This window comes from Canis lupus, chromosome 1, assembly GCF_003254725.2.
Source record: "Canis lupus dingo isolate Sandy chromosome 1, ASM325472v2, whole genome shotgun sequence".
Lineage (NCBI taxonomy): Eukaryota > Metazoa > Chordata > Mammalia > Carnivora > Canidae > Canis > Canis lupus.
In genome coordinates, this window is record NC_064243.1 from 121,914,640 (window position 1) to 121,933,287 (window position 18,648).

General features: G+C 64.4%; 1 protein-coding gene across 5 annotated transcripts in view; it reads left to right on the plus strand.

Annotated features, from left to right (window-relative positions):
* The first annotated feature begins 6,415 nt into the window (after positions 1-6,415).
* Positions 6,416-18,648, plus strand: part of C1H19orf12 (chromosome 1 C19orf12 homolog) — a 79,186-nt gene continuing 66,953 nt past the window's right edge. Inside the window, exons 1-4 of one of the 5 annotated variants that reach the window (XR_007403388.1) lie at positions 6,416-6,559; positions 11,869-12,054; positions 14,131-14,886; positions 15,890-16,282. Coding sequence is in view for 3 of the 5 variants with exons in the window: in XM_025425278.3 (XP_025281063.1) it covers positions 11,871-12,054; positions 14,131-14,396 (450 nt within the window). In the remaining 2 variants the exon portion in view is untranslated. Of the gene's footprint in view, positions 6,560-8,372; positions 8,463-11,868; positions 12,055-14,130; positions 14,931-15,889; positions 16,283-18,648 lie in introns of those variants that run through there. The other 4 variants (XR_007403387.1, XM_025425278.3, XM_025425279.3 and 1 more) reach the window with 4 other exon arrangements.

The window sequence follows — 18,648 nt, forward strand, 5'->3', positions numbered from 1 at the left end:
CGGCCCAGGCCTTGAGCTCAGGGCCCTGAGATCGAGCCCCGTGTCCGGCTCCACACTCATCGGGGGGTGTGCTTGAATTGTCCCTCTCTCCCTCCCTCCTCCTAACCGACAGACCCCCAACCCTAACCCTAACCCTAACCCTAACCCCAACCCTCCCTCCTCCTGCTCTCTGGCTCTTGCTCTAAAATAAATAAATAAGACCTTAAAAATGAATAAATAAGTACTCAAGATTTGTCAGTTTTCTCAAGACGCTATTTCTGTGTTAATCAGCTGTCCTGCGGGCACGTCTGTGTATCTACGAAGACCCAGAATTTAAGATTTGCTATTTTAAAAACCGCATAATGATTGATGGGGGTGCGTGCGTCTCTAAGGGAAGGGCCGTTACATAACCCGCCGTGGGACTCCAGGCAGCCGTCTCGACCACGGCTGTCCTCGAGTGGACGCACGCCCAACAATGTGACCTGCTAACCCGAGGGTAAGGAGTTAGTTGCAGCCTTCGACCCCCAACCGGGGAGGAGCATCCACCCGGCGCGGGCCTTGGGCGGGGGTGTCCAGGGTGACAGGGCGGGGGGCTGGCCCCGGGAGGGCAGGTGTCTCAACAGCATCTCCCCGCTCTGGCCGCCGTAAACCCTCCACATCCCCGACAGCAAGCGCGCGGGGTTAGAGACGCCTCGGGCAGGAGCCGGGAGGCCCTGGGCGCCCCAGTCCCCCGGGCCAGGCAAGCGGAGCTGGAGGGGCCTCCGGGCAAGCAGCTGACGCAGGAGGCTGAGGGCAAGCGGACGACCGGGGGCTCCCGCCCTGCTGCCGCGCTCCTCTCTGGCGGTCCGTGGGGTGCTGCGCCCACGTTCCACGCCACGTGGGCTGGGAGCCTCAGCCGCTTTTCGTCATGAACGTGAAGTGACTTGCATGGAACCTGAGCGACTAGGAGACGCCCACGAGGCTGACGCCTGCTAGACCATGATAGGTAACGACCAGCGCTGGTGGACTCCAGTTCCGTCTGGTCATTCGGTGGGTGCCAAGGACACGGGGGGAGGGAAGACACAGCCAGTCCCTCTCCCGTGGGTCTCACGTTCGGGAGGGGGAGTGTCGTGCCAACGCGGGCGCCCCAGGAGAGGGGGATGCTATTGAAGTCCACCTAATCCAGGCTGTGGTTGTGCTGACACGCTGGCCTGCAGCCACCCCACTGCGTGCACGGTCATCGCGGATTTCCAACGAGGTGCGCGGACCCCCAAGTACGGCGCTCGGCCTGGTGTCCTCCCTGAGGCCCCACTGCCGGCGACACCTACAGCCCCTCTACTGCACTGTAGCACTAATTGCCGTCCGTTTGTCTCCTCGTGTCCTCCCTAAGGGACGCACGATGAGGAATCTTGTCCCTCTTGACTACTGTTCTATCCCCCAATCCGGAAGGAGCCCCGAGTCCACGTCTGTTGGACAGATGGCGGCTTGGCTGCGACACGGGACACCATTAACAGTAAGCGACCACGTCGCTTCCGTCGACGACAAAGACAAGCGAGAGATGGCGGCGTCAGCCATGTCGAACCGCCCTCCAGACCCTCAGAAAACCCCTGGAAAGTAGAACTGATGGTCATCGCTAGTGGTGACCAGTGTCCACGAGCGCTGTCCGTGACCCTCACCTACTGTGTTCACATCCTGTGCAGCCCCGGCCAGACTGACGGATGCTGGGCCGCACGAGCCCTGGGATGCGAGGACGTGAGGATGTGTAACTCTCAAAGCTAGAGCGGGCGGAGATGTGGCCTCTGCTCTGTGCCGGGATCGCTGGCTCTGAGGATCCCGCCGCTCCGTCGTGAGGGTGCTCAGGAGGCCCTCCAGCGCGGCCCGCGGGTGAGGAGCTGAAGCTTCCGCGGCCATAGACGCCTGCCGTGGCGGAGGCCCATCCTCCAGCCCCAGTCGAGCCTTCAGATGACGGGACCCCAGCCCAGGGAAAAGCCTTTCCAAGTTCTTGACCCGCACAAAGAGCTGGGAGGAGATGTGGGACGCCCTTACTGTTGCCCTAAGCCACTAAGTCTTGACGCGACCTCTCATGCAGCAATAATCCCAGGTAAGGTGAGGTTGGTGCAGCTCCGTGAGCCAACGATGGGCGTCTCCTCAGCCTGACGCGGCTTAGAAAAGCACTTTGAGGACGTCTCACATTATTAAACATTGCAACGTGGACCTCAGGGGTGTGCTCCCTTTGCAGACACAACTTGAGAGAAGCCCCTGAGCCTCCTGCTCCTGCCAGGACGCGGCTGCCCCTGAGCCCCTCCTACTTAGATTCTGGAGCTTTCCCGGCAAGAAAAGCAGGCTGGACAGAGTGGGAGCGTTGACTCCCCCGGCCGAGGCGGACTCCCCCGGCAAGAGTTGGCGATCTGGCTCAGAGGACTGAAGCCGGGCTCTGGCCCGGAGGACACCTTCCCTCTGCCCACCCCGCCCCTGCCACCCCCGTATCCTGCCGCAGCCCTGATGATCTCCATAGCACCGGAGGAGGACTGTGCCCTGAGACCACAGCACAGGCAGGGCCACGACGCATTCGTGTAGGACGGCCCGCAGACCGCCTGCCGGAGGGCAGCAGCAAGCAGCGGGGGAAGGCAAGGGCCCGGGGCGCGCGGCCGCATCCACAGATCCACACACAGGAGGGTCCGCGGGGGCTTCCTGCAGGCCCGGCGCACTCTGGCCAGGCTGCGCCCCGGGGCTCCGTGCTTGCTGGGGGGGGGGGTGCAGAGCGGCGCCCTCCCCTGCCCGCAGCAGAGGCCCCGGGGCCTTTGTCCCGGGGAAGCAGCGGGGTCCCCGCCCGGCGCTGGGAGTGGGGCACGGGGTGCCCGCCGCCTCCGAGCTCCCTGCGCCGCGGCCTTGCCCGGGGCTCCCCAGGGTCACTGGAAGCGGCTTTGCTCCCACCACGTGGCCTGTCGTCTGCGAGGTTCCTGGAGATGTTCTGAGGAGCTCGCGCGATGGAAATGCCTGGCTCCCGCGGGCCACCCCGCCCCGCCCCCCAGGCAGGTGCCCCCGGGCCTGCGGGCCTCGCCCCGGGCTGGCTCCCCCGTGGGCTCCGCGGCCAAGCCTGAGGGCAGCTGCCAAGGGAACCCCCGTGGCGGGTCCGGCGTAGGCAGGGGGACGGGGGAGCGGCCGTGGCCGGAGCAGGGCCTGGGGGACACGGTGCCCCTCGCATTGCTGACGACCTGACCCACAGAAGCTGCACAGACGCCGCCTGTTTATCCGCCCAGGCCTCCCCCCGGAGTCCTCCTGCTCAGGGCCGCGCGTGGGGGTGACGGAGCCTCGTGCACCTGAGGCCCCAGCCGGGAAGCCCTGGGGGAACACGGACGGAGTCTCTGCTGTCCCGGCAGAAAGGGGGCCCGAGAAGGGATGTGCGCCCACGGCACCCCCTTCCCCGCCGCCTTCCAGCCTCAGGTCCGGTGGGTGCCCCCCAGGGGAGCAGGGACAGCCAGCTGCCGGCGGGAAGGGGCGTGGGGGCAAGGGGAGACCCCGGGCAGCTCCCAAGGCTGCGGCGCCCCAACAGAGCTCCGGCCACTGCGGGGCGCCCCTCTCCCAGGAGCTCCCACCGTGGGGGCGTCTCCGTGCTGGAGAATTCCAGGGTCGTTTTCCCGCCTATGGCTCGGTTCATGGGGGGGGTGTGCGTGCGACCCCGCAGCCCCCCTGCCTTCCACGGCCCCCAGCCCCCCCCGCAGGGCCCTCCATCCCGTCCCTGCTGCGGGGAGAACGGGCGCCCAGGGGTCTGGAGGTGTGACCTCACTCTGTCGCGAGCCGTGTAACCCGGGAGAGGCCATTCCTCTCCCTGCATCTTGGGGAGCCTGAGGAGCCATCTGGAAACCAGGACGCCGAGAGGACGGGAGCTCCGTCTAGTGGGGGGCTGTGGCTGGGAGCCTCGGCCCTTCCCCGGGGCCAGGACGTGTCCCCGTCGGTAGCTCTGGCTCTGAGCTGACAGCGCGGTTCTCCAGGGACGCGCGGACGTGGCGGCGGTGGCAGAGGTGCTGCTGCCGGCGCTGGAGTGTGTGGGCAGGTGTTCGGGGACTCCTCGGGGTCCTCCCACCTGTCACTGCGGGGGGGCCCTAAACCAAGAGCTGATGTCCAGGATCGGGGGACCACCCTTTCCCCAGAGGCGGTGACGTCCTGGCTGCTAAGACCTTCGTCCTGAGTCAGGGACGTGCTTCGGGATCCAGGCCGCGCTTCCAACAGGGGGTCAGAGGGCAGTGAACTAAGGGGGGCCTCCTGCCCGTCGCCCTTCTCCCCACCGTGGGCTCCCGCCTGAAGGAGGAGGTTACATACCTGAGCTGCGCTGGACGTTTCAAGGTCTCAAGCATCCTCTCATCATTTACTCCTTCGGAAGTGTTGCGTATCAGGCTCCCTGACACCAGGGCTCTGGGTTTTCCTCAGCAATAATAACAGAACTTCAGCGCGATGCCCTGTGTGCCCCCAAATTCACGTGGAGGCAAATTCAGCGTGACCGTGTTCGGGGATGGAGCCCATCAGGAGGCACCTAGGGTCCGCGAGGCCCTAAGGGCGGGGCCCTGGTGTGACAGGACGGATGGTCTCGGAAGGGAGACGGCAGAGACTCGCACCCTCCGTCCCAGGACACCCGGGACGCACCGCAGACTGCAACCCTCGCCCCGGCGGCGTCCAGGCTTCCAGGCTCCAGAACTTGGGGGAATCGGTGTTGGCTAACCCCCCAGAACAACAACAAAAAAAGCCCCACATTTCATCACAGAACAAAATCACGAACGCGCCAAAGTTTAAAACAAGAAAGAGAAACCGCGCGGGGCGCGCTCAGGGAAGAGCTACTTGGGAGAAAGAACCTCCGCCCTCCGAGCACCTGGAAACACAGGCCTCAGCACCCCGCAGCGACCCTGGCACCCCTTCTGTGCTAGAAGGTCATTCCGACGGACACGGCCGGGTGATAAAAGTCCTGTTGTTCCAGAAACTGTTCTGACGGCAACGGGATAATTCTAGAAACACTGGCGTGAGCCTGGCCTGTTCAACAGAACCATGGGAAATCATGCATCTCGGGCTGAGGGTCAGTGTTCCGGGGGCTCAGGCCTCCTCAGCGAGCTCCACACGGAAGACGACGTGGATTTTCCTCCCAGCTCTTCCGCAGCAGCTGCGCCTCCCAGAGCCCCCTCGGGGCCGTCCGCAGCTTGACCCCAAGGGCCCGGCCGCTCCGGGTCCCACACTTTACCTGGTAGAGTTTGGAGGAGGGCACCTCTCTATTCTCTCAACAAACAGATTTTAGGGAGCATCTCGGCTCTACCAGGCTCGCTGCGTAAACCCTAACTGAGAATTCCTGGTTGTAGCGCAGGGGACCTCTGGAACGTTCCGCGGGGATGCAGTCGTGCGTGGAATGCGTCGCGGGTACCGCCACGCTCCCCGCTTTGCAGTTTAGGAAGCGCTTTCCACTCTGGCCCTCCTCCGAGGGCGCCGAGGGCGCGGATTCTTAGCCTCATCTCGTAGCTGCGGGCGTTGGGGGCCGTCTGGGTGGAAGCAGGGGCAGGGGAGTTGTCTGGAAACTGCATTTGCACCGTTTTTACTCGGCTCGTCTATTTATTTGATGTGGCTTTGGGGAAAGTGACAAAAATGACAGAGGAGCAGGAGGCCAGAGGGCCTGTGAGCCGTCCCCTGTCACCTGACTACTGACTTCTGACGGTTCATCCCGGTGACTTGGAGCGTGTAGGGGGGACCTGGAGGAAACTCACACGGCAGTGATGGTGGCTCAGGGACCCAGGGAGTGTGCACGGGGGACATAATAGTGAATAATAATATGAATGAGGATGACACACACTCAGCACGCGGCAAATAGGTGGAGAGGTGCTAAGTGAAGACAAAGGGACAGGATCGCCATCTGCAAATATCGCAAGGACGTAAATACCAAGGAAGAGGACGACTTAAGTATTTAGAAGGACGATGAAGCCCGGGATGGGCTCGTAACCAGTCCCAGCCAGCTCGTCCCACAACAGCCCTTGCTGAACTAAGCTCCCTGAGACCAAAGGCGGGCGGCCCCGTGGTCCCTCCACGACTTTGACGCATGGGCTGAGCCTGGAAGTACCTTGTGCCCCAGGTGCCATGTGCATCCTCACACGCTTACCTGGCATTTGTGGAATACCTGCGTTTGGCCTTGAATTGCGTCACCCTGGAGAGGCATCTGCAGCCCTGACGCTGGTACTTGTGCGAGGACCTTGTTTGTGGTCCCTGGTCACAGGGCTCTAGCCAACCCATCCATCTCCCTGCTACGTGGCCAGCAGTGCGCCGAACATTCCACGTACGAAGGGAATGGCGTGCGTCCCCGGAAAGACGGGGCCACGGAAGGAAGGGTGTCCTAGGCCGCACCCCGTCCCATCAGCCCCTGTCCTGTACCCCAGCCCGCACACGGTTGAGATGGACCTTGCACCCTGCAGAGCTTCCGCAAGCCTGGAGAGCCTCCGGGGCCCGAGCCTCCCTTCGGCCTTTGATCCAGGCTCTCTGAGCCTCGGGCCCAGGGATGCCCCTCCCCGTCCTCAGCAGGCACAGGACAGAGTCCAGGGACCTCGGGAAGCCCAAGGTGCTCAGTTAACGTGCGGTGAGTGATGGGCCGACGTCCGACACGGGCTCTGTGAACGCAGCCTGGGCCTCCAGCATGGTGGACCCTGCGTGGTGGGGGGGGTGGGGGGGTGGAGTCAGTCTCCTGCCTCCCTGGGCGCGAGGCTCCCACTGCGACTCTGGAGATGGGCTTCGTTTTCAGAGTCTATGACATCAACAAGAATGACCTAGATGCCCAGGCATCACCTCCCCGAGTCTCCAGAACGACCCTACGAGAAGGCACTATTATCGTTGCCATTTCCCAAAGGAGGAAACTGAGGCATAGAGCAGCTGAATGACCTCCGCAAGGTCCCCGAGCCAGACCTCAGCACGGTGGGCGTCACGGGGCCGCTGTCTGGATGCCGGGCCAGGGCACCGCGCCTGTCATTCTCAGGCCCCGCTCTGCAGGAGGCCTGGCTGCCACGAGGAGACCGCGGCGTCCCGCGCTACCCCGGCGGGCTTGTGCGCGTGCGACCCCACGACTTCATTCATATCAGGGTGCAGGTCCCAGGTGCAGAGGTGGCGGGGCTGCCCGCAGCTCGCCTGCCCTGGAGGACCCTGCCTGTGGCTTTTCCTTCCAGCATCTCTCCTGCCTTCGCCTTCCCACCTCCGGGGAGTCGGCAGCCCGATTCCTTGAGGAGCCGCCAGAGGGAGCCGCCCGCAGGGGAATGGGAGGCTCTCCGGGGCGGGCCGAGTGTGCGGAGGGCCGTCCCCCCAACTCAGGGGGGGCTCCTACTGGGAGACGGTGGGGTATGTCAGGGTGGGCGGGGAGTGTCCGTCCTGCCCCTGGTAAGACCAAGACCGTGCGGTAGACAAATGTATAGTAAGGGCCGCGCCGGCCGTCAGGTGGGCTTACCCCGCGCGCACAAGTGACAGTAATAAGGAGGGTGGGAGGAGACCTCTGGAGGGAAGGACGGGCTTAGGGGATGGCTGGTGACATGGTCTCACGGGCGTCTACCTGGCCCCCAGCTCACTGAGCTGCATGCGGTGAAGAGGCACAGCTCTTTAGAGTCGCCACATGTGTACCTTTTTGAAAGAACCACCTTACGGGGCCGGTATATGCTATAGCATATGTGCGTGCAAGTGCGTGCTGTGTGTGCGGGCACCTGGGCCGCGTACGTGCGGTGTGGCTGCCTGCGAGGACACACTCACTCCCAAACTACTTTCCATTCCAGAGAAGAAAAAGAAATGAAAGGAGCCAGGCAGGGTGACGGCGGCCCTCGGCCCGGGGTGCCAGGCGCCCCGAGAGCAGGGCTCTGAGCTGGGGGGGCCCAGGCTGCAGTCAGGGCCCTCCACCCCCTTCCTGGGTGCCCGGGGGGACACTCCCTGCACCTCACTGCATGGGGGGCTGATCAAGTGGAGTCGGCACCGAGGGACCCTGGAGCCTTTTTCAGATTTGAGAGGCTTCCAGGCCAGCCTGAGTCTGTGGGTGGGGGGTGGGTGGGGGTGGGGGTGTTGTCCATACCCCCCGTGACCTATGCCCCGCAAGCCTAGGAGTAAACCCAGGCCTCAGTCTTTCAAAGGCCCAGACCCGCGGCCCCGGGCAGCACCGGGCGACACCGGGCGAGGTCCCCCGCGGTCCGGGTCCCTGCGGCATCCGCATCCGGGCCTGGGGGTCGCGGGGGGCTCGTGGCACCGAGGGGCGCCCGGGTCAGCCGCCTGCGGTCCAGGCCGCGCCAGGGGGAGGGGCGGGAGCCCAGCCGGGGGGGCGCTGCGAGGTCGGGCTCGTGGGTGCTGCCGCCCAGGCCAGGCCCCCAGGGGGAGGGGCGCGGCCGGGCCGGCGGGCGGGAGGGGCGGGGAGGGGGAGGGGGAGGAGGAGGAGGAGGAGGAGGAGGAGGGAGCCGCGGCGGCGGAGCGGACGCCGGAAGGGCCCGGGCGGGTGAGCGGAAGGCGGCGGCGCTGGGGTGCGGGCGGGTGCGCGGGGACCGGGGAGGAGGCGGGGACGGGGACGCGGACGGGGAGTGGGGAGGGGGAGGGGAGGGGTGCGCGGGGGCGGGGAGGGGTGCGGGGACCCGGGTGCGGGCGGCGCTGGGGGCGGGGCTGCGGGCAGCAGGGCCTGGGGGGACGCGGGGCCTGAGGAGCCGGAGCCTGCGCGCCCCCGGGTCACGGCCCGGCAGGTGCAGGGCCTGGGTCTCCCCGGGTCGCGGCCGGCAGGTGCAGGGCCTGGGTCTCCCCGGGTCTCCCCGGGTCGCGGCCGGCAGGTGCAGGGCCTGGGCACCCACGGGAGAGGCCAGCGCCCGGGGCGCGGTGCAGGAGACCCACGGGCTGCGGGGCCCACCCCCGGCGCCAGGTGTCCAGGGCCCGTATGAACCACTGAGGCACGGAGAGGCCGAGTCACGGCCCAGGCAGCACAGGCGGCCTAGTGGGCTGCGACCCCGGGGGCGGGACTCAGGGCGCTGGCGCCGAGCGGGGCGTCCGCAGTGCCGGGCGTGCGTGAGCTCCGGGTCACGGGCTGTGCGCCCCTCCGGGGGAGCAGGGCGCGTCCTAGGAGGATGCAGGTGCCAGCACCCGCCCGCCCCGCCCGCCCCGCCCGCCGGAAGTCCCGGGGATGGGAGGATGGGGAAGATCCCGGGGGAGGGCAGGGAGGGCAGCCGGAGGCTCAAGGTTAGCGCCGCCCTCAGCCCAGGGCGTGACCCGGGATCCCGGATCGAGTCCTGCGTGGGTTCCCCGCCTGGAGCCTGCTTCCCCCTCGGCCTGGGTCTCTGCCTCTCTCTCTGTCTCTGTTTCTCATGAATAATAATAATAATAATAATAATAATAATAATAATAAAAGATATCCGAAGGGCTGGAAGTTTCCTTAGCCTGTACAAAAAGACATGAGGAGATGCCAAGATGCCAAAAGGTCAGGGTGACCTCCCTACGCTGGGAGGGCAGGGACAGCCGCCCAGCCAGGGCCTGGGGCACAGGGAGGCGGCACCTGCTCCCCTCGGGTGAGGGGTCAGGGCGGCCCTGCGCTTGGTCAGGACAGGTCAGCGCAGATGGCCGTGGACGCTGGGGTTTCAGCACCGGCCACCCCCAGTCTGTCAGGAGTCGGGGCTGCTGCCACAGGGCCAGGGGGGGCCGCGGGGACATGTGCCCCGGCCTGTCGAGGAGGAAGACAGGCCCGTGGGAGCTGGGGCTACACAGCAAGACCCTATAGAGCCCAACAGAGAAGAGGCAGGACTGAGGCCACTGAGGCTGCATCCGGGCTCTGTGAGGCCACCAGGTGCCCTCCGAGCCTCCCCCTCCTCCAAGGCTCTCCCTCCCGGGAGCCTCCCCCTCCTCGCACCACATGGTCCAGCTCAGAAGCCGCGCTGCGCTCCCGGGTGGGCTCACCTCTCTCTTCCCCGGAACCAGCCGTGCAGCACCCCAGCCTGGTGCTGGTGACATCGGGGCCGCCAGTTGGCGCTGCCCCCCCCCGCCCCCCGGGCAGCAGAGGGGCTCTCTGGGCCCAGAGCCCGTTTGTGCGTGAACCTGCTGGCGACACAGGTGCGCCGTGGGGAGGCGCCGCCCACCCTGGGCCTGTCCCCCCGCGTCCCTGCGGTACAGACGGCAGGCGAGGAGTGGGGAGACGCAGCACCGGCTTCCCGCCCCGCGTGGTGAAGTCACGAGTCAGGAGCCGGGCTTTCAGCGAGGCCCCGGGCCCCGGGTCCCAGCCCTTCCGCGGGGTCGGCTGATGCTCTACCTGCTAATGAGGCCCCAAGGAGCTTCACCCAGGGGTGTCTCGCACTGAGGCCTCGGTGGGGAGCCCCTGCACCCAGCCAGAGGTGGGCCGCGTCCACCGCCCGACACCGGCTGGCTCCCCAGCTCTGCGCAGCTCTGGCCTGTGCCCTGCGCGGCCCTGCTGGGCTCCGGGGGCCCGGGGGTGCCATTTGCACCACGAGGCCTCCCTAGCCCCTGGCGCTTCTGGGAAGTCATTCAGAGCAGCTGGGGAGCTAGGTTCCCTGAGGGACACTGGGGGGGACGGGGCCTCTCCTGCCCCTTTAGCACATTTCCTCCCCACCGGTGAGGGCAGCGCCCGGGCAGCCAGCCCCGCAGCCCGTGGTGGGCTCCTTGGGAGCCTGCAGCGGGCAGCTCACCGCAGCCTCCAGAGGGCCTGCCAGGACGGCCCGCGGTCTCCCTGCTCCCCAGCACAGCGGACGGCCAGAAAGCCAGCATGAGCCGGGTGTGAACGACACAGCGGGGACCCGGGAGGACCGCTCGCTCTACCAAGGGACCTACCGTGAAATGAGACCCGTGGGTTCTCAATACTCGAAATGCAGTAGTATTTGACGCGAAACTCATTTTATTGGCACAGCTGCGCAGCACCTGGGACTGGGTAAACCAAGTCACACCCCGCGCCCCCTCCTCTCTCGGTGACTCGCGCCAGGTGCAGTCCGGTTGCTGTTAGGACGCTAGTGCATTACTGTGACCTGTGTGTGCACGGGGCTCACCCGTCCCGGCGGCTCGCTTCCAGGGTGGCGGATGGGCCTGGACTCTGCGCCAGGGCTGCAGTGGGGGGAAAGGAGCCGGGGCGCCACGGGTGTCCTGGCAGGTCCGGGACGCAGGGAGCCAGGGCGGGGCAGGCGCACCCGACCTCCTCCAGGCCCTGGAGCACCCTGCGCGGCCTCCACACCCCACCTGGTCAAGCAGACACGTTGGGGGGATGTGGGTGGCACTTTCTGAGCTCCAGGGCAACGTGGCAGGTGGCAGGAGTCCTGGGTCGTGCTCTCCTAGGCTCTTGCTGTCCACAGTGCAGTCAGGACGCCAGCTGGAGGCTTGTGGCAAAGGCAGCAGCTCAGCCTGCACCACGGCTGTGTTGCCTCTCGGGTCGCAGCCCTTCCCAGATCACCTGGCCCTGCCTTCACAGCCCACATGCGGAGCCCCACTGGCGTCAGTGGCGTGTCAGAGGCATGTATGGCTGAGAGAACATCCTCCAGGGCCACCCTGACCCCCGCCGGGTGCCCGCCTCCGATCCCCTCGGACCCTCGGGAGCCCAGCCTATAGCTGGTGTGTCTGCACTTCACACGCAGGACTGGGCGAGTGTGCTCAGGGGCCCAGGGTGGGCACACGCAGTCCCCGCGTCCAGCGCCTTCCCCTGCCCTGTCCCAGGGCCGGGATCGAGGCCGGGCCGTCGTGCCCCCCGCCAGGCTCCAGGCCCCGGGGATGCGGGAGCCAGCAGAAGGCCGTGGATGCCAGGAGGGCACACTGGCCTCCGCGGGTGACCGGGGGACGCGCGTCCTGGCCTTGCTCCAGCCGAGCTGCTGCCGTCCACGCGAGACTCGGCCTCGACTCTAGGAGGACTAGTGTTTGGGCGGAAATAGTCCGATGCTCATTAACACTCTCCCTTAGAAATGCTTCCTTCGAGGCTCGCCAAGATGCCCCTCGTGGTGGAAGACGTCATGAGGCTGCTCTGCTCCATCGCTGAGGAGAGGAAAATGCAGGCAGCCGTCAAGCACTCTGGGAAGGGCGCCCTGGTCACTGGGGCTGTGGCCTTCCTCGGTGGTCTGGTCGGAGGCCCACCCGGACTAGCTGTTGGTAAGTGCAAGCTCCGCGGGGGGCGGCCAGCCTCCAGGGCGTCGTACAAACAGCCCCTGACACCACAGAGACCCCACGGAAGGGTGACCCGTGTGCGATGCTTTGAGCTGAGGTTGCTTCTGTGACACGGTCTCCGTGTACCTAACTCATCCTATGGGAAACACGGGCTTGAGTGTGAATGTCTCAGGAATCCGGGCATCCTTGCAAATGGCACGTGTCCACGCAGACCCGGGGCGCCTCTCCCCGCAGGGACGTGTCCCAGCGTCCGACAGTGGGGCTGTGCTGGGTCCCCGCCGGCCTCCTTGCCCTGGCACCATCACGTGTCCCTGCAGAGGGAGCCGGGGGGAGGCTGGCACGGCCGAGGGGGCCCTTCTCCACTTGCTCGTGGGGAGAGACCGCCGGGTCCGGGAGCAGACGGTCCCAGGCCGGAGCAGCAACAGCCGTCCAGGTGCAGAGGAGCGCACCTGCCGCCGGCTCGAAGCGTCTCTCGGGCGTCGTGGGGGACGTTCAGCAGACCTTGGGAACGACTGCTTTCCCCTCCCGGGTCCTCCTTCCTCTGCAGCCGAGGGGCAGCCTGGCCGGGGCCGCGTTCTGCCTCCGGGCCCGAGGCCGGCCTGGCTGCGTCCCGGGGAGGAGCGGGTTTCCAGCTGCGTCCACGCCGGGCCTCCTGGGAGGCTGCAGGCTCCCGCCTCCTGGTGGGGTCCACCCAGGCCCGGGCCCCTCTGGCCCCGGCGTCTCCTTTCAGAGAAACCTTCACTTGGACCGGGCCGTGGAAGCACAGAGCGGTTGGCGGACCGTGCGGGGAACCCCCCAAACCCCTCAGCCGCTTCCGTTCCCCCAAATTCCCATCTTGGGTCCTTGCGGTGCATTTGTCACAAGTCAGCAACCAACCCCGACGCGTCACTATTCTCCGTTCCCGCGCTTGATCGGGACTTTGCTGGTTCTCCCGTCAATGGTCCCTTCCTGTCCCAGACCTTCGGAGGAGGGGGGGCGCCCGGCTCATGGCCCCTTTTCAGGGACACGTGACCTCCACGGGGCCTCCCTGGGGACGCCCGCCGCGACCTCTGGTTCAGGGGGTCCTTGCCAGGTTTGTCCACCGTGACCCCAGCGTCTCCCCTGTCCAGGCTCTGCCCTTTCAGCGTCACTAAGTAGCTGAGCTGCATCCATTAACATCTCGTCATGATGTTCAAGAATCATGGGATTTTTAATGAAGAAACCTCGCATCCGAGGGGTAGCCGTGGGCCGGCGAGGGGTAGCCACGTCCTTTAGGCAGGGACCCAGCTCCCGGTCACCCACGGGCTCCCTGAGCCGCCCTCATTCCTGCCTGGCCCCAGAGGGCACCCGAGTGTGATTCCCTCGCCCCAGGGCCCCTTCCTGTAGCAAACCTGCGGCCCACCCGACCAGATACAACCGTCCCTCGACACAAGCCCTCGAGTCCCCAAGTCGTGCACCTGAAACTGGGTCCTAAATTTTCCTTTAAAAATGTCGATTATGCCCCTTTGGGGTCACGGGAAGAGTAGGAGCAGGTAACCTACATTGGATGATTATCACCATACAACTCTGGGGGGCTGGCGTGGACAACCAGGGCCTCCAGAGTACAGGTCTCCTCTGTGCCCAGGGTCCCTTAAGCACGTGCTTTCAGTTGACATTTCCAAAGTTCAGGGACAAAGAGCGATGATGGGGAAGACCCAGCCCCACCACGGAGATGATTCTCCTTGAAAATGCACTTGCTTCTCAGCTCTGCTTTCAGACGAGAGGGTTCTGCGGGAGGCAGGAAACCCCCAGGCCCTGGGGAAGACTTCAGTTGGCGCAGCTGCGAGGAGACTCCTCCTGCTGCACCTGGGAGGGCAGAGCTTAGGGAAGGGCATGCTGGGTGTCAATTATCCGAGCCTAATGGACCGCAGTCCCCATAAACCTCTGCCCCCCGACTGTGGGTGGAAGGACACGAGGCCGAGGCTGTGCTGGCCTGCTCGGGAATGTGCCCACTCGTCACGGCCGCGGGCGTGCTCCCAGCAGGAACCCAGGCCTTCGTGCACGCGTAAGGCCCAGCTCATCGAAGCCGTCCTTGTTTTGCAGGGGGGGCCGTTGGGGGCCTGTTGGGCGCGTGGATGACAAGCGGACAGTTTCAGCCGATTCCTCAGATCCTGATGCAGCTGCCGCCCTCTGAGCAGCAGAAGCTCTTTAATGAAGTGACCGCCATCGTCAGGCACCTGGAGTGGACGGACGTCGTGCAGCTGACCATGCTGGTCATGGGCAGTGAGGCCCTGAAGCAGCAGCTGGTGGCCATGCTGGTGAACTACATCACCAAGGAGCTGCGGGCCGAAGTCCAGTACGGGGACTAGAGGCTCCTCCTGGGGCGGCTCAGGTCCCCCGGACGCACAGGAGGGGACGCGTACTGGGAAACCCCACATCGCCCCTGTAGTGCCGTAGATGGAGTGAAACGCGCTGGAGACGCTACTACTGTGCCGCATCGTGTACTGGAAATTATTTATGAAGACGCTGTTTTGGGGTCCTGACACCCCGTTCGCCGGGAGCCTGGCCAGGAGCAAATCTGTGCCTGCCGCGGACGTGGGGGGCGCTTCCTGAAGCCACCTCTGCTCCCGTGGGGGCCCCGTCCTCAGCACCTGCTACGGGACCCGTCCCTCCCCAGCGGCACCGCGTCTCGGGACCTGGGAGCTGGCCCCCGCGGGAATCCTGCTTACGTCGTGTGCCCCTTGCTGTCTCTGCCTCGAGCCGCCCCGCCGACGGACGGTGGCCCGGCGACTGCAGCCACAAGCGCCCAGGCACCCGTCCCGTCCCCAGGGCCTCAGTCTCCCCATCCAGCAGGCTGTGGTAGTTGTTGAGTTTTGCTCTGTAAATTAAATGCCTCCAGTCGAGAGTATTGGTCTTTCTGCAGTGATAGGATCTAGGAAATGCGTCCACCCTACACGGTTCTTATTCTGGGTTCCCTTTGCTCTCAGAACCGTAGCTGGACTCGGTGTCATCAAATTGCAATAAATGTCTCCGGACGGGCCTTTTCCGTAAAGCGTCTCCAACATCCAGGGTCGCTCGCACGGAGCACAAGGGAAGGCGCTGGATTTGTGGCTTTAAGGAACGACACAAGCCTCCCAAGTCCGGTGCCCAAGGCCTGACCCCGCAGGCTGCCCGCTTTGGCGCCCTTGCTGCCCTGTGCCCACATGGCCACAAGCATCCCCAGGCCTCCCCGAGCCCGTGCACAGTGTCCCTCGGGTCCCCAGGCCTGGGCAGGGCACCCGGCCCAGGCCGCCCTGGGGTGAGGAGGGGCACCGCTGCCGAGGAGATGGCATCCTGGCACCTCCAGGGGGGTAAGGACCGTGTCAGGCTGAACTAGAGCCCACGCGGAGTAAGGCCAGACCAGGGCCTCTGAACTAGGACCCCACGACCCCTGGGTCTGGGAGAGCTGGGCCCAGCGTGAGCAACCAACCGGGGAGGCTTCCCTCGACCCCTCAGGCACCTTGTGTGACAACTCATGGCCCCGGGGTCCTGGTTCAGACGCCCACAATGATGTCCCCGGGAGCCCCTCCCACCCCCTGGCCCGCCTGCCTTTATTCCTGGGAAAGACACTGACCCAACTCCTGACCAGAGTTGAAGCAGATGGAGCAGCCCTTCCTGAGTGAAGTCACCCGGGACCAGCGGGGTCCTGGGGTGCCCTGGGATGGGCTTTGGGCCCAAGAGGGCAGAGCAGACCTCCAGTCCTAACCTGGGAGGAGAAAGCACTTTCCTGGCTCTCCCTCCGGCTCTCCCCTCGCCTCCTGTGCTTTAGTGTTTCCTTCTGTGTCTCCTTTGCAAAATCTTCCTTTATTTATTCTTTTAACAGGTAATAAGAGCCTGGTGCAAAACTCGGAAGACTCCAGAGAGGACCGATGGAAAGGCGAGGCTTCCCCCAGCATGCAGGCCTACCCCAGCCCCCTCCCCAGGGGCAGCCACTGTGCCCCGGTCTTGGGTATTCCCTTACTCCCCTTGAAATGGTCTTTGGAAACCATAATCATTTCCTTGCACTTGTGTTTATTGATGAAAGCTTAGAAAAATGCAGAAAAGGATCAGGAGACCACTATCAGTGTCACCACCCAGAAAATCACCCTTAACACATGCCCCCAGCTCAGCCCACCCTCTAACACCTCGTGTCGGCATCTGGCATCTCCAACATACTCACATTCTTCCCGCTCAGACTCCTCTGAACATTGTTACCAATTAACACTGACATCTGTGACGTCGTCCTTTAAAATGTCTCGTAAATATGCGTCATGGCCGTGGAGCATCCCGGCACTGAGCCGGGTCCCCGGTGTGGTTTTCCCTGCTGCAGCGAACATTTTGTGTTAACCTCCTTCCTTCACATCTTGGACTCGCACAGACACGTTCCCCAGAGTAAGACTGCCGGAGCCAAAAGTCTGCGGTGTTTCTGAAGGTCTTATGTTCAACCAAAGTTCTTTCGAGACAGGGAGTGTCCATAAGGTGCCCTCCCCGCCACAGGGTCTGGGGTACACATCTCACTGCATCTGCACCAAGACACAGGAGGATGGTGCATCAAAATTCCTTATTAGATGGGTGATTATGGACATCCTGGTGGGATTCGGTTTTCTTTGCTAGTGGGGGTGACAAGGCCGGGGTGGCCTCCTGCTGGCCCTCTCCCCAGGTGGTGTTGACGCCCCCCCCCCCAGGCCCAGTGGCTGACTCCCAGCAGGGGGTGAGGGGGTCCCAGCCTGAGCAGAGGGCTGGCTGTGGGCTGGCCCCTACGCTGGCAGGGTGGTGGCCAGGTGGGCAGTGACAACGGGGTGGCCGGAAACAGCAGGGGGCTGCCAGCAGGGCAAAGAGGCAGCCCAGGAGGAGCCTTGGTGGTTGGGGGGGACCCGGTAATTATAGAAAGAAACCATCTGTTCAGGCCAGTTATTAACCTGCTTTGGGTGTGGACATGACAGCGCCGAGCAAGGCTCTTCACAGGCAGATGGTTGTATTTTTAGCTGGAATGAACTGTCTTATTTTTCCGTCTTCTGAGATGTCTGGGCTGGACGGTCCTCTCCCTGTTACCCATTGAGAGGAGCCATCCAGTGGGCAAGGCGGCGCATCCTCTCTCTTCCCTCCCGCCTCCCTGGGTCACCTGCCGGGCCAGGAGGTGGCTCCTCAAGGATGCCCTGTTAGGACTTCCCCTGGGCAGGGGGCTGGGGTCTTCCTGAGGTTTGAATAAGCCACGAACACAGCGTCACCATATGTCCTGCAACGTGTCTGCAGAGAAACCAGAACGAGTCTCGATCCCGAACAATCAACATATGGGAATGAAGATCCGCCAGGACTGGCCTAAACCACCCCGGGAAGGGGGCTGTGGGGAGGTAAATGGCTTTACTGGCCAGAGGAGGCTTCTCGGAAGACTTGCTAACAGCGGGTCAGGAGGCGAAGCTGGGGCCCAGCCGCCTGACTCGCAGCTTCAGGGCAGCTGTGGGGACCCCAGATGCTGGCAGGCACAGGGAGCCGCAAGGGGTTTCTCTCCAGTACTGACGTGGTGGCTGTTTCTTTCATTCGTGTGCGTCTCAGGGACGGCCTTTCCCCGTTCTCCTGTGCAACGAAGCAAAGGCCTGAACGATTAATGGGTGAACGTCCATACGAAAGACCCAACCCAAACTGGCAGGGCCGTAGGATGACGACGCACACGGAGCGGCAGCGACCACACGCGGGGACACCGTCCTCTGGGAGAGCGACTTGAAGAAGAAAAGGCTCAGGAACCAGGAAGCTGCACACTTTCCAGCCAACACACTGCACTTCAGGGAGACAAGACGAGACAAGAATCTCAACGGAAACCAGATCAAGATGCCCAGGGCCCTGCTGTTTGGGGCCGCGGGAGAGGAGGGAGCCGCCCCAGGGCCGAGCACCAGGGAGGGAGTCAAGGTGCCTCCTGGGCAGCCTCATCACTGATTTTAATGCGGAGGAGATGGGGATCGGCCTCTGGGATTCAGATCGGCCGCCTACACCGTGTCTGCCCCACAGCAACTTCACACTTACGGGCTTGGGGGGAATAAAGAGAAAGACAAACGGGAACTGGTGCCGGGGACCGCTCGGGGTTCCCGGGCAGTGAGAGCCTGGCTCAGAGGAAGCCGCACAGGTGGACCAGGATCTCCGGGTGTGGCACCTCGTGCCCGGGGGGACTCCAGGGTGTAAACACGTGGATTATGCACCTGTCCCGAAACCAAACAAGAACCAGCCAGGCCCCCAGCTCCCCGGGCTGCCTCCAGGGACCGTCCACCGCCGCCCCGACTGGCCTGGAGGCCCTCCCTCTCGGAGGCCTGGCCCCGCTGGCACGAGAACGGGTCCCGCTCATCCCCAGGCGGGTGGCACAGGCACCTAGGCTTCCGGGCAGGAGGGCCTGTCGAGCCGGGGGCCCTTTGGGATGTGGGGTCTTCTCTCTGGTGTCTCTGCAACAGGACGTGACACAAGCCACAAGTGCGAGCCACAACCATAACTTCAGATTTCCTACTTGCCACATTTTTAAAGAGTAAGAAGAAACAGGTGAAATTCACTTAATAATAGAGTCTCGCCCAGCGCCCCAAGCGATTATCGCCTCAACGTGTAATTGAGATGAATGGCTCT